The sequence below is a fragment of the Chiloscyllium punctatum genome, chromosome 12, assembly GCF_047496795.1.
Source record: "Chiloscyllium punctatum isolate Juve2018m chromosome 12, sChiPun1.3, whole genome shotgun sequence".
In the NCBI taxonomy this organism is placed as follows: Eukaryota; Metazoa; Chordata; class Chondrichthyes; order Orectolobiformes; family Hemiscylliidae; genus Chiloscyllium; species Chiloscyllium punctatum.
The window spans coordinates 26,104,957-26,118,890 of NC_092750.1; the positions used below are offsets into that span (position 1 = coordinate 26,104,957).

The 13,934-nt window shown below is 39.4% G+C and overlaps 1 protein-coding gene across 1 annotated transcript in view; it reads left to right on the top strand.

Moving 5' to 3' along the window:
- Positions 1–13,934, top strand: part of slc6a11b (solute carrier family 6 member 11b) — a 162,301-nt gene that overhangs the window by 18,942 nt on the left and 129,425 nt on the right. Inside the window, exon 6 of the mRNA XM_072582165.1 lies at positions 6,056–6,188. Within this exon, the coding sequence (XP_072438266.1) occupies positions 6,056–6,188 (133 nt within the window). The remainder of the gene's footprint in view (positions 1–6,055; positions 6,189–13,934) is intronic.

Below are 13,934 nucleotides of genomic sequence, written 5' to 3' on the forward strand. Positions count from 1 at the left end.
AACAACAATGATAGTTTCATAAGTTTCTATTATTGTGATTGATATTAATTGAATTAAAATTCCATAAGTTGCAACGATGGGATTTGAAACTGAGCCTTCAGGGTATTAGAGTTAATATTGTTTAGTTCTGAGAAAGTGTCAGACTGAACTCAAAATGTTCACTCTGTTTCTCCTCAGATGCTGCCAAACCTGCTGAGTTTCTCCAGCCATCTCTGTGTTTGTTTCAGATTTCTAGCAACCACGGTACCTTGCCTTTATCTCGTGCTGGTCTGGAATATAGATACAGTGATGTTACCACTACACCACCATCTTATCACTTCCTTTGGGGAGTTTACCTGAAGGGCATATGCCTTACCCAGCACCTGCCCAGTCACAATTCACCTCCTTTTCGAGCTTCAGGTGAACTTTAAGTAGTACAGGCTAGCTTTAACTGACGCAGGCCTCCCTTGATATTGGGCTAACTGCTGAGATGGGCAGTCACTGCATAGTTAGCACTGGCTGCAGACTGCAAATACTTAGCGTGAAACCGGTGTGCTGGTTCCATTCGAATTAAACTGTGCAGGTTAATCCCATATCTCCATCCCTTTGCTCAATTTGGAAATGGCACTGCCAAATTAAGCCTCCTCTTAGATTTTCAATGATGTTCCATGACTATTTGATGGACATTTAAGGTGGTTTTCTTCATTGCTTTCCCACTTTTCCTTAAACCCATTGATGGTCATGGATATTATTAAACTTTTACATAATGTGCTAGCATGAGACTATATCTCGCCAACAACAAAATTTGCTCCAGCCTTTAGTCGGCTGCCTTTTACAGATGACGTTAGTACAGCCTCATAGCCCAAAAACTGAACCTAGGAGTCAGTATTGGGCGGTCAATGAGCTTTCTGACAGCCCTTACACATTTATTTTCCCTCTTTCTGCTTTGACAGTTCATAATCTAAGTGACCTCCGTCACACTCAATTCTTTTATTACAATATTAGCCTTTGGTTCTCTCGTCCCTAATATTTAGAAATTCTCTATCCATGATCCCCACTCCTAGCATGCACACCTTATATTTACTCTGATGGATATGATAAATTGAAACAAAAATATTACTGACTGAGTATCTAGTATTTAATGGTGCGCTGAGGAGGTCACTTTAGTCTTGTTTTTGGCTGTTTGGTAAAAGGGCTGATCCTTTAACTGTGTTGCGGGATTTCTTCTGGTGCCTGTGGATTGTTTGGCTTACCAATTGCATCGATATGTCTGTACGCCATAATTTTGTGAACACTCTCCAATCCTCAATGATTGTGGTCCAAAAACTGTATTGCATAGTGAAAACTTTATGTTTGGGGAAACCTAATTAACCTGTTGACGCGAAACAGATTAAGTATTTAAGTATTTTATTTGTATTTGCTTTTGAGGTTTGGATTTAAAACTAGTGGCATATTGGTATTGGTCTTTTTTTGAACAAAGGAGGTTAAAGATTAATTCAGTCAGTTTTTCGGCAAGTCTGATTTAAAAACTGTCAGTTCCTCCTGGATTGCTAAAGGAAGTTAGTTTATATTTTGGGGTTTTACTACAGGAGAGAGTAAATATTGAAATAAATTAGCCTACTTTCGGGTTTAGAATAATCAAGGATCGATTTTAGCTGAGAAAATCCCAGAGATTGTAAATCTTTTACATAGTTTGATGGAGATCTGACTGAAGTCAGATGCAGATAGTTTCTTCCAGAAGGGAAGGGAACAGTTTGTAAACATACAGATCATGGAATATTTGCTTAGAAATCTGCATTAGTTATTCAAATCTAAATGTAAGTTATTGCACCAAGGTCAGCCAGATGGACTTAACAGAATATGAGCTCCCTGACTGGAACTATTAAGCTGGTCCAATCAGGGACCGCTGGTGGTCAGATAAGACAGTCATGTCAGACATCCTGTTCATTCAGAGAGCTGGCACGATCAGTGCTAAGGACTCTCCATGTGTAAATAATAGGTGAGTTAGTGATGGGGTACTGGTCTCTGTAAAATTATTTCACTAAGGTCTAAGCAAATGGCTTTGGGGCAGATGAAAAGCAACAAGTAATTCTCCTGACAGCTTGTGCACCCACAGCTTTTTCATTTATTAGGAGCCCGACCTTTCCTGAGGTACCAGATACTTTAAAGAGTTGGCGGATTTCATGAAGGAATATTACAACGCCAAGCCTCCTCTAATTTTGAGACACTATCGATTTTACTCAGCAATTTGAGAACCAGGAGAATCTGTATTGAGATTTTTGACTAGGATGAGACAACTGACAGAGACATATGTAACTTTGGTTTAACCCTTCATGAGATTCTGAGAGACTGTTTGGGATGTTGGATTAATGACCAACTGGACTTCAAACAGGCACTACAGTTGGCTGTCTCATTGGAAAATGCAGCAAGTGTAACGTATGAGTTGCAGGGTATTCCCAGAATTATGCTGTAGTTAATACCCATCAGGGTTCGTACCAATATATGAGACTGCCATTTGGGGTATCGTCAGCCTGTGTAATCTTTCAGCGGACGATGGAAATCACTTTTCAAGGTCTCCCCTAGGTTTCCACTTATCTGGATGATGTGCTAATAACAAGGAAGACCAATGAGGACCACTTAGAAAACTTGGATATAGTCCTTAAACCTTTCTCCCATGCCGTGCTTAGATCCTTCTTTGACTGTTGAATTATTACGGAAAGTTCATATATAACCTGGCCTCCATTCTGACACCTTTGCGTTAGCTCTTAAAAAAGGGTCAGCCTTGAAATGGTTGCCAAGCCACAGCTTTCACGGAAGTGAAGAAACAGCAATCATCCTCAAAGATGTTGGTAGACCGTTATCTCAAGGGAGATCTGGTGTATGTGGTGCCTCCTAGCTCATAGATTGTCCAATGGAGAGGAACACACAATCGTGTATGCATCTAGGGCTTTGACTAATGTAGAACATAGGTACATCCACGTAGAGGAGGAGGGTGTGGGTGTTATATTTGGAGTCAGGAGGTTCCACCAATACCTCTATAGATGTAAACTCTTGATAATAACAGATCACAAACCCCTGCTAGTTCTACTTGAAGAAGACAAGGCAGTAGTGGGCTCTAATACTAAGTGCATATAATTACAAGTTGTAACATCGTCCAGGAGGCCAAGTAGCAAATGCAGATGCATTGAGCTGCCTCCCATTGGCAAATACATCAGTGGTGGTACTGCCACTGGAAGAGTCCGTAATGGTTTTCTGGACGCACTTCCCGTCTCAGCTGACAATATCAGACTTTGGATGCTGAAAGATCCTGACCTGAACAAACTGAAACAGCTGGTGGGGGTGGAGGAAACCAAAGGGTTGTCACAACCAGAATTGGACCCAGAGAGACCAGATCGCAGTAGATGATGGTACGGGCTGATATGGGCAAGAGTGATTGTCCCGAGCAAAAGTCACCGCTAGATATTGGCTGAACTCCACCAGGGTCACTTGGGTTTCTAAAATGGAGATGTCGGCAAAAGGTTATGTCTGCTAGCTAGGATTGGATGCAGACATAGCTGCGTTGGTGGGGACAACCATAGAAAAACTGCATGTATCTGTTGCAATACATGGGTTTCTGGAAGTGTTGGCCACAGATAAACGGACCATCATATACCAGCAGAGAGTTTGATGATGTCCTAAAGTCAAATGATATTCGACATACCATCCATCATCCAAAGGTCTGGTGGGAAGAGCAGTCCAAACTTTGAAGGCAGGCTTAAAAAAACAGTCTACAGCTTCACTAGATACCAAACTGTCCTGGGTCCTATTGGATTTTCGGGTCACCCCTCATTCAACTATTGGGATAGCTCCAGCAGAGTTGTCAATAGGAAGAAGATTCCACAGCAAGTTAAATCTGATTTTCCTGCACCTGAGTTGGGGGAGGGTACAACAGCATCAGGAACGCCAATGCTAGACACTAGACTCCGCTAAGTGTGACAGGCAGTTTACTATAGGGAATTAAGCTTGGCTTAAGACATGGGAATGGCCCTGCATGGGTAAGAAGCATGGTCGACACGAGGTCAGGTTCAGTGAAGTATAAAGTTTGAGTACATGCAATGGTCCTGAACAAGCACATGGACCATATGAAAGCTGCAAATTTGAAAACGGTACAGGAGCAAAATATGCCAGTTCATCAACATCTTTTTTGGACATTCCGGAACTTGTGGATTCTCTCTCTCTGTCAAGCATTGAAAATACTTTGGAATCTGAAATGGACGTGGCAGATGTTGCTCCATCAATGCCTGTGTGACCTGAAGAAGAAGATGAATTTTTTTCTGAGACACTCCGGGCTCAAGAGACGACCTACAGTGCATTCCAGGCAGCACGTATCCGAGGCAGAGTTGGAGGAATCAGACCCGGTGCTACAATGCCCCAGGAGGAGCAAGAAAATTATGAACTTGCCTTCGTCCTCGGACTCAGAGTGGGAGGTGTGCAGTGATTGTAACAAGGTTATGAATAATGAGAAATATGAGTTTCCTCATTGGGGCTGTTAATCTGGTCCAATCAGGGAGTCTTGGCTGACAGAGAAGAACAAGAGAATAGAAAGGATGCTGTGAAACTTGAAAGGGTTCAGAAAAGATTTACGAGGATGTTTCCAGTGTTGAAAAATTATGCCCGAAACATCGATTCTCCTGCTCCTTGGATGCTGCCTGACCTGCTGAGCTTTTCCAGCAACACATTTTTCAGCTCTGATCTCCAGCATCGGCTTTCCTCACTTTCTCCTGTTGCCAGTGTTGGAAGGTTTGAGCTATAGGGAGAGGCCAAATAGGCTGGGGCTATTTTCCCTGGAGCATCGGAAGCTGAGAGGTGACCTTATGGAGGTTTATAAAACCATGAGGGGCATGCATAGGATAAATAGATAAGTCTTTGCCTTGGGACGGGAGAATCCAGAACTAGAGAGCATAGGCCTAGTGTGAGAGGGACCTAGGGGCAACCTTTTCACACAAAGGGTGTGCATGTATGGACTGAGTTGCCAGAGTAAGTGGTGGAGGTTGGTATTTTGAAAGGTGTCTGGATGGGTATATGAATAGAAAGGATTTAGAGAGATGTGGGCCAAGTTCTGGCAGATGGGACTAGATTAGTTTAAGATATCTGGTCAGATGAGTTAGACTGTATGGTCTGTTCCTGTGCTGTATGTCTCTATGAGTCTATGACTGTAAGAGTGTCAGCCATCCTGTTCACTCTGAGAGCTGGCTGAGATCAGTGTCAAGGATATGCAAGTAAAAGGTGACTCGGTGATGGGATACCAGCCTCTGGAGTTATTTCACTAAGATACCAATTGTGTGAGGATTCACAGAAAATATACACAGCTGATGGGAACTGAGATAAAAAAAAAGCAGTTGTCAAACCTACAGATTTGATTAGGAAGGGACGTTTCTCTGATTTTGAGTAACTGTAAAGTGGTGGTGCTTGGGAATAGATGTAATTTTCTTTTGTCACGTGTTTCAAACTCTGTTATGTGCAGATAGTTTGATTTGTTTTATTGTATCGATTTTTATTATGCATAATAAAATTCTGTCTTATTGTCAAAATCAAATCTGCAATTTTGTGTGTTTGAGTTTCAGTGAAAGACCACAATGGTTAAAAAAAAACAAGATAAGCTATCAAGCTTGATCTCATTCTGGAATCTAATTTGTCTGGTAGTAACATCAGCTGGGATCATATCAAAGTTAATGTAATAGAATTCTATAAAGGCAGCTTACCTAGGTTGTGACCTATGGAGCTTTCATCAAGATATGAAGTGCACTTTTAAGTATATCTAGATAGAGTTAATCAAGTGGTAAACCGTTCATACGTAACTTATAATGGGTTATAAACTTCAAAAGTGTTTCATTGGCATACAGCAGTTTAAACTGTATGGTGATTCTGGACAGGACGATAAGACTGAAAATCTTCTTTCACATAAATTTCCAAACACTGGTACATTTTAGTTGAAAAGAAAATCTGGCAGAACATAACCAAACCCAACATTTGTAACATGTGATAGAAAAGATTTATTACAAGAGATTTTTAATTAAACATTATTAATGATCCTCAGGCATAGAGTGCTCGGATTATCAAGTGGAATTGACCATATCGGAAGCATACGATGGGAACTGGCTCTTTGTCTTCTTGCTGCTTGGATTATCTGTTATTTCTGCATTTGGAAGGGACCAAAGTCCACTGGAAAGGTGAGCTTATATGTATTAATTTATATTTAACACTTGAAACAATTGAAACATTTATGGCACATATATAATTTCCTCAGTAAAACCTAGTCGCTTCCTTCCAAGTGATAATATTCAACGCGTTTTGATGTCACTAGTGTTTAATTTTGCTTCTGCCTCATTACTATTATTACTTCAATAGTTTTGGGTAATTTTATTTGTCAAAGCCAATCACACCAGTATCACAATTAAAATAGCTTTCTCATCTTTCCAAAGAAAATAGCCCTGGCATACATGGAAATAAACTGTCATTGCATTATGTTATAGGACTGTTTTTTATTTTTAATATTTTATCACTGTTAGTGTGGATCTGAAGAAAGCAAGTCAGTAATATGTCATGAATTTGTATAGAGGCTTTTCATTGGATTGCCTTTTTTACATACTTAATGTTGTGCTTTTGATAAATCACACCCTCTTACCGCACATTGTTGTACTAACATCTTTAGCTGTAGGGGAAGAATTGTCAGAGATACACGTTCGTTCATGATTATGGTGAATACCATTCAATGTTTACAAAGTGAACAGATTTTCCTCAACAGAGCGTTCTTTTTCACATGCTGTTTTCTCTGGTGACCCAACTAACAACAGGGAAACCTTGCTTACTGAAAGCAGGCACATGTGAATACAAGCCAAAGCTGAAATGTTATCTCCTCACTCTGTGATTTCTTAACTTCTAAATTTAAACCATGCATGACGACAAGTAATTTTTTATATGTATATATCTCTTAAAAAAATTGAAGTTACAAAGCCATGTCAAATGATAGTGACACAATATATTTGCACACTATATTTCAGCTGATGCAGAAAAAATGGAACAGTATTGTGATCGAAATCTTTTAGAATACTAGCAATGAATTAAATAATAGTCTACCCTAATTTATTTTATGATAATAAAAATTTGTACCTACACGTTTCTCTACTTGATCAAAACTTCTCTGGTGAGACTTTTGGGAATGCTTTAACTTGATGACAAACCACGATGCAACAAGTTAATAAGCAGCAATGTAGTAATCCTGGTTTATCCCAGTCTTCCTTTAATGTTTGTAAGCACAGTCTGAAATGTAGTTCATCTAGATTCTACAGCAGCCTGTTTAGTTACAGTAAAGAATACAGATTGGTTTCTGAGGTTTCTCTATAAGTAACAGTCTGTAGTAAGATTCACATCAAAATAATATCTGCAATAAAATCATGGCGGATGTTATTTGTAGACTTTTATTACCTGCATGAATGTAGAACTAAACTGATGTATCAGTGATCATAACCTGGTATACCACTGTAGTTGTGACCATTTGTTGTGCTGTTTGCAATACAAGAAATTACAAATGCCTAATTTCACGAGTATTAGTCTCCTTCCATACTATAGCAGAAAGATTCCGACCATGGCTCATTCTACATATTGTCAGGAGGGGTGATTAGTTCCTCTCTGTTTAACCCCCTCTCAGTTGATTGGACAAATATTTTTACTTTTCAACAATTCAGTTATACTTAGTTAACTCGGTCAAAAATGAAGGCAAGGTGATTCCAAAATTTCCTTGGGGGAAAGAATGGAGTTTTATTCCTAATCAAAGTAGAAAAGGTAAAGAAAATATAAAAGAAAAATAAGAAACTGTGACATCAGTAAGGTATTTGCAAAGTTGGGGGTCTCATGGGTATTGAATACAGACAGGTAAATAAACCCATCACAGTTCAAAATTCTGAGAATTCTTCACTGGTGTGCGTCAAGTTTGAGTCCCAACTGCTCTTGGCCTGTTAGATCAGCAAAGGTAATGTTTGCAGATATCCTAAGCTGTCAGTGAGAGCTATTGTTCCAAGTTGGTTGTTCACCAGGCACTGATTTCTTAGCTTGATGAGAGTGAGAGAGACAGTGGGAGAAACTGACACAGGGAGAGGGAGAGAGAGTGAGATTGGCAGAGAGAATGTCTTCAGTTCTTGCTTACAAATGAATTTTTCTTAGCTGCAGCTCAAACATAGTTGCTGATAAATATCTATTTGTATATTTCTGAGAATACTCATTGTTTTTCCAAACTGAATACTCTGCAGAAAATTTATCAAACAACATATAAGTTCCAGAATGGTTTGAATTAATCAGAAGATATAGATTCAGTGCCTATTTATAACAATGTTAATTTTGGCTTTGACTGATCCTTGCTTATTCATTTCATGAACATATCTCAACCTAGTCAGGTAATCACAACAGCTAATTTAAATGTGAATTTGCCCTTTATAAAAGCATTTTTTGTCTACAGAAGTCTCCGATATTAATGTCAGATGAATGAAGTTGAAGATTGCTAATCCATTTTCACTACAGCCATAACATTTGAGTTTACTGGACACATTACTTTCAGTGATAACTAACCCTTGTTTCAGAGAAAAACTGTCACCAATGTAGCTGATAATTGTGGTCTATTTACTGTAAAAAAAACTGTTTAAATGAACATTCAAAGTCATACTAGTTACATCTATCAGTGCCTCAAATACAGTTGGGCAACATTGACAGAAATGTCACTTTGAAATGGTTAATGGACAACTTTTAAAATTAAAAATTCACTGTTGTAAATCAGTTTGAAAAATGAACTCAAGCCATAGATCCTTCCACCTTTGCATTTTGTGCACTTTCCCTCACATTAGAAGAAGCCTGACTTACCCTGATGCCAGCAGCTTAGATTCTGCCATTGGTTGCGCTTAGAAGAGTTTTCAAAAGCACACTATAATGGGCCTAATGGATTCAATGAGGCATAAAGGAACACTGGACAAAGGAAAAGAGATGTGTGAAATAAAAGGAATGAACTACATTGTGATGACCCAGGAAAAGGAGCTAGGCAGCAATGATTATATCTCCTGAAGTGTCTTTTGTTTCAGTCTGCAGTAGTAGCGAAGAATGGTCCTTCACGGAGAGGCATTAATAGTAGGGCAAAGATTGATCTCTGTATTCACGGGAGGGGGGGGGGGGGGGTGGGGAAGATGAACATGCATGAGATGCATGCAGAGTTTCTGCACTCCAACCACCCCTGTGTGAGGAATTAAAGCAGCCAGTGAAAGATTTTTTTTCCCCTGTTGAGATCTAAGCATTCAAGTTGGCCTCCAGGCTGTTTGCTGCATGTATTTGTATTCCTGGTTAGAATGTTTTTCGCATCTTTCTCAGCTCAGGAATAATGGTGAACCAAAACTCAAAAGGCTCAAGCAGTCAACAAAATCTTGATAACCACGAACTCCAGAATAATCCTAAAGACTACTAAAAGATGTTGTAGCAAGAAAAGCAAACATGTATCTAGAGGAATAAAACAAATTGTGGGGCTAGGGGAAAAAGGAAGGAAGCTGGATGATTTAATGACTGGCACAGGTAGACCTCCCTATTCTTCAGTGCTCTACTTGAAGGTGGGTCTGACCTTCAGCACTGCAATTGCCACGATGGGAGGGAAGAAGCTCGGTCCTAAATATACTGCAACCAGAACAGAGACTGAACCCCATGGTATTGACATCAATCTGCTGCACACAGCTGTCAAGCTGGGTGTTTCAACTGGTTCCCTGACTGTCATAACATACATACACTTCATAGAATCATTGAATCCCTGTCGTGTGGATCGAGTCCACACTGACCCTCCAAACAGTATCTCATCCAGACTCACCCCCCTACCCTGTCCCTGTAATCCTGCATTTCCAATGGCTAATTCATCTCACCTACAGATCTCTGGAAACTATGGGCAATTTGGTATGGCCAATCCACCAAACCTGCACATCTTTAGACTTGCATGTTGTAGCCTGTAGCTAGTGGTAGGGGGTCCAATTTGTTTTCATAACATGGCTGACCATGAGTTATGCTCTTACCACCTGCCATTGATGTATGTTAGAAGGACTGATGGTATGCTGGCAGTATTTTATAACTGCCAATTTATTCCTGCTGTCAATTGTTTCTACAACAAGGTATGTTGTAATCACAATGCTGAAGTGCACATCTGTGGGATGGCTTGAAGTGACTTGACCATTATTCAATGAACTCAAGTACCAATTTCAGATTTTGACATCAATTTTAATTTCATTTTGATGTCATTTTATAATGTACTATTGTATTTAATTAAAGTGCAATGAGAAGTGCTCAGCTTTTGCATCAAGTCTGACTGAATTGTGAGAAACTCATCTCAGAGCACATCATGGCTCATATCCTGTGAGGGTGCAGCACAGTGGCTCAGTGTTAGCTTTCCTGCTTCACAGTGCCAGTGACCTGGATTCAATTCCACTCTCGATTCCACACCTGTCTGTGTGAAGTTTGCACATTCTTCCCCGTGTCTGTTTGAATTTCTTCCAGGTATTCCAGTTTCCCCCCCACAGTCCTAAGACGTGCAGGTTAGGTGGATTAGCTATGCTAAAGTACCCATGTTGTCCAAGGATGTGCAGTCTAGGTGGCTTAGCCATGGGAAATGCAGAGGTACAGGGATTGGGTAGGGGGTGTGTTTGGTTGGGATGGTCTTCAGAGGGACAGTGTGGACTCGATGGGCCTCATGGCCTGCTTCCACACTGTAGGGATGCTAAGTGTCACCGTTGACAATTAGTGAGGAACATAATTTGTAAATTTTCTAGGTAATGCACAAATCGACCTTACAAGTTAATTATTTTACAAAAATAGTTGAGGTGCTTGTTTTACAAAAATGGATCAAGTAGGGAGGCGAGAGGGTCTCAGAGTCTCATTTGCCTAAGTGTGACATCAAAGTGCCCCAGCAAAATTGGTGTCAATGGGTACCAGAGAGACAATTCTCTGCTGGTTGGAGTCAGACACGGCACAGAGCAGGATGATTGTGATTGTTGGAGGCCATTAGTTTCCAGCCATAACTGCACATGTTAGCATCCTGAGTCTAATCACCTTCAGCTGCTTCATCAGTGACCTTCCCTCCTTCAAAGTGGAAGAAGTGGAATGTTCACCAATGGTAAAGCATTGCATATCCACATACTGGAGAGGCAGTGCTGGAAGTCACCACTGTTCATGCTGCAGGGAGGTGTGGCGCCCCAATTTTGGGTTGTAATCAAACAATGGGTAAGACCTGAACAATAGCCAGGCTTGGGTCAAAATCATGGAACTTCCTCCCTTATGGCAATGTGGGTGTACCTTCACCAAATGGATTTCAGCAGATCACAAAGGAAGCTTACCATTCCACCTTCTCAAGGGCAAATAGGGTTGGGCAATAAATGCATGCCTAGCCAGTGATGCCCACATCAATTAGTGAATTAAAAAAAAAATACTTCTCTGGCTTTTCTGTGGTATCAAAATTCTGTGTTGATTCTGTGACATATGGAGATACGTTTTTCTGTTTTTTATGTTGTATTAGAATTGGGTTGTGCATTTCGCACAGCATTAAAGGATGAAGTCAGGCAAGAAACCATAGTAATTGCAGCATCAAACAGTAGGTAATGGCACTATGGCATCAGTAACAGTCATCTGAAGGGAATGCTCAGAAACTTTTTCCAAGTAAATGTACCGTAAAACATCCAAATTAATGGAACATTGATATTTTAGCTTTAGTATTGTATAAAAGGTTTACCCTTGGCTATTCAGTGTAATAATGAATTAAAAGACATTTCTTTATATATCCAATAAATGTATACACAAAATATGAAATTTATGTGTGAAACAAATACTAAACATTTCTCATGAGCAGAAAGCTATTAAAGGAATGAATAATTAAAGGACATTTCTCTGAACAAAGTGTCAATTGATTATCATATATTAATTAAAGACAAATCAAAATATTTTATATCAGAGGGAATTCTGAAAAAAGGGTTTTAATTCTGCTCAGATTATACAAACTTTGAAATTCTGAATAACTGTGAATTATTTGATTTTTGAAAATGTCACAATCCATTTTTGCCTGTAAAATTATATAATAATGATTGACGAAATGAAATATTTAGTGCAATGAGAGTCAATGTAAAGGATAAAAAACAGAAATGAATGATGCATTTAACCTGAGAATATTATGACTTCAGAAAAAAATCTGAACATAGCAATTATTTTATATGAACATTTGAGGAAAACTATGTACCACCATTCAACCCGTTAATGTAAAGTTTTGATACATTGAATGAAAAAAACGTTGATCTGCAGTCTATTCTTTAGGAGTGAAAGCTACTTTAACGCAACATTTATAATGTTGGACAGACTGTACTTGGAGCTCTTACTGTTGAGATGAATCATTTTCCTTTTATCTCTGTATCTTCAGTGTAGCTGTCACTCTCACACCATAAATAAGGCTTTACTATACCCGGTGACCATTCATTAGTTTGAAAGTAATGAATAATTTGTGGAACATTTTAACTGTGTGCCTTTTTTTCTGAATGGAAGAGTACACATAAACCATGGTTAAAGGGCAGCATTTTATTAAGGATCTTAAAACTAGAATCACTAAGTATTTGAAATTGTTGCACATCAAAATGTGGCTATAAGTGAAGAAAACCAGGATAAATGAGGCAGAATTATGTAATATTAAATATTATTATGATTACAAAATGGTATTTATCACAGGGGTTGTAAAAAATTGTACATTATGGGTCATTAAATGCTGAATCGTGCATTTCATAAATGTGAAATTTTCCTACATGATTGCTCTAGAACATCAAATTTAATTTCAAAATGACAATTATTAGCTGTTATAATAATTTCGCCTGTAATAATTGTTATTAATTATTGCTGGTTAGTCAAATCCTCACTCAATAAACAACAAAAAGGATGTGATTAGAGTGGTGCTGGAAAAGCACTGCAGGTCAGGTGCTGCTGACTTGCTGTACTTTTCCAGCACCACTCTAATCTTGACACTGATCTCTAGCATCTGCAGTCCTCACTTTTGCCAACAAGAAGGACATGTTGATATTGACAGAAAGGTTTATTTGTGCTACATACAATTTCCTGAAGCCATTTATGAATTAATGTCTTAATGCATTTTTAGTACAAGTTAGTCAAAAGTCTAAAGTTTACAAGAACAATATAGCACAGGAACAGGCCCTTCGGCCCTCCAAGTCTGCATTGACACATTTTGCCCTTCCATACTTAAACTGTCTTCACTTGAAGCAGAGGACTAGCACTGCCACCGGGGAACACCTCAGGTCAAAACCCTTCATTCCGAAAAGCATCTTTCCACTGCTCCACTCTGTCTCCAATGAGTTCTGTATCTATCGTCCCCCTATACTATCCCATCATCATCCATGTGCTTATCCAAGGATTGTTTAAATCTCCCTAATGTGGCTGAGTTAACTACATTGGCAGGCAGGACATTCCACCCCCTTACCATTCTCTGAGTAACGAACCTGCCTCTGACATTTGTCTTAAATCTATTACCCCTCAATTTGTAGCTATGCCTCCTCGTACAAGCTGATGTCATCATCCAAGGAAAAAGACTTTCACTGGCTACCCTATTTAATCCACTGAACATCTTGTATGTCTCTATCAAATCCTCTCTTAGCCTTCTTCTTTGCAGTGAGAACAGACCCAAGTCTCTCAGCCTTTCCTATAAGACCTTCCCTCCAGACCAGGCAACATCCTGGTAAATCTCCTCTGCACCTTTTCCAATGCTTCCATATCCTTCCTGAAATACGATGATGAGAAGTGTACACAATATTCCAAGTGTGGCCGCACTAGTGTTTTGTATAGTTGCAGCATAATATTGTGGGTCCAGAACACAATCCCTCTGCAAATGAAACCTAACACACTGTATGCCTTCTTAACAG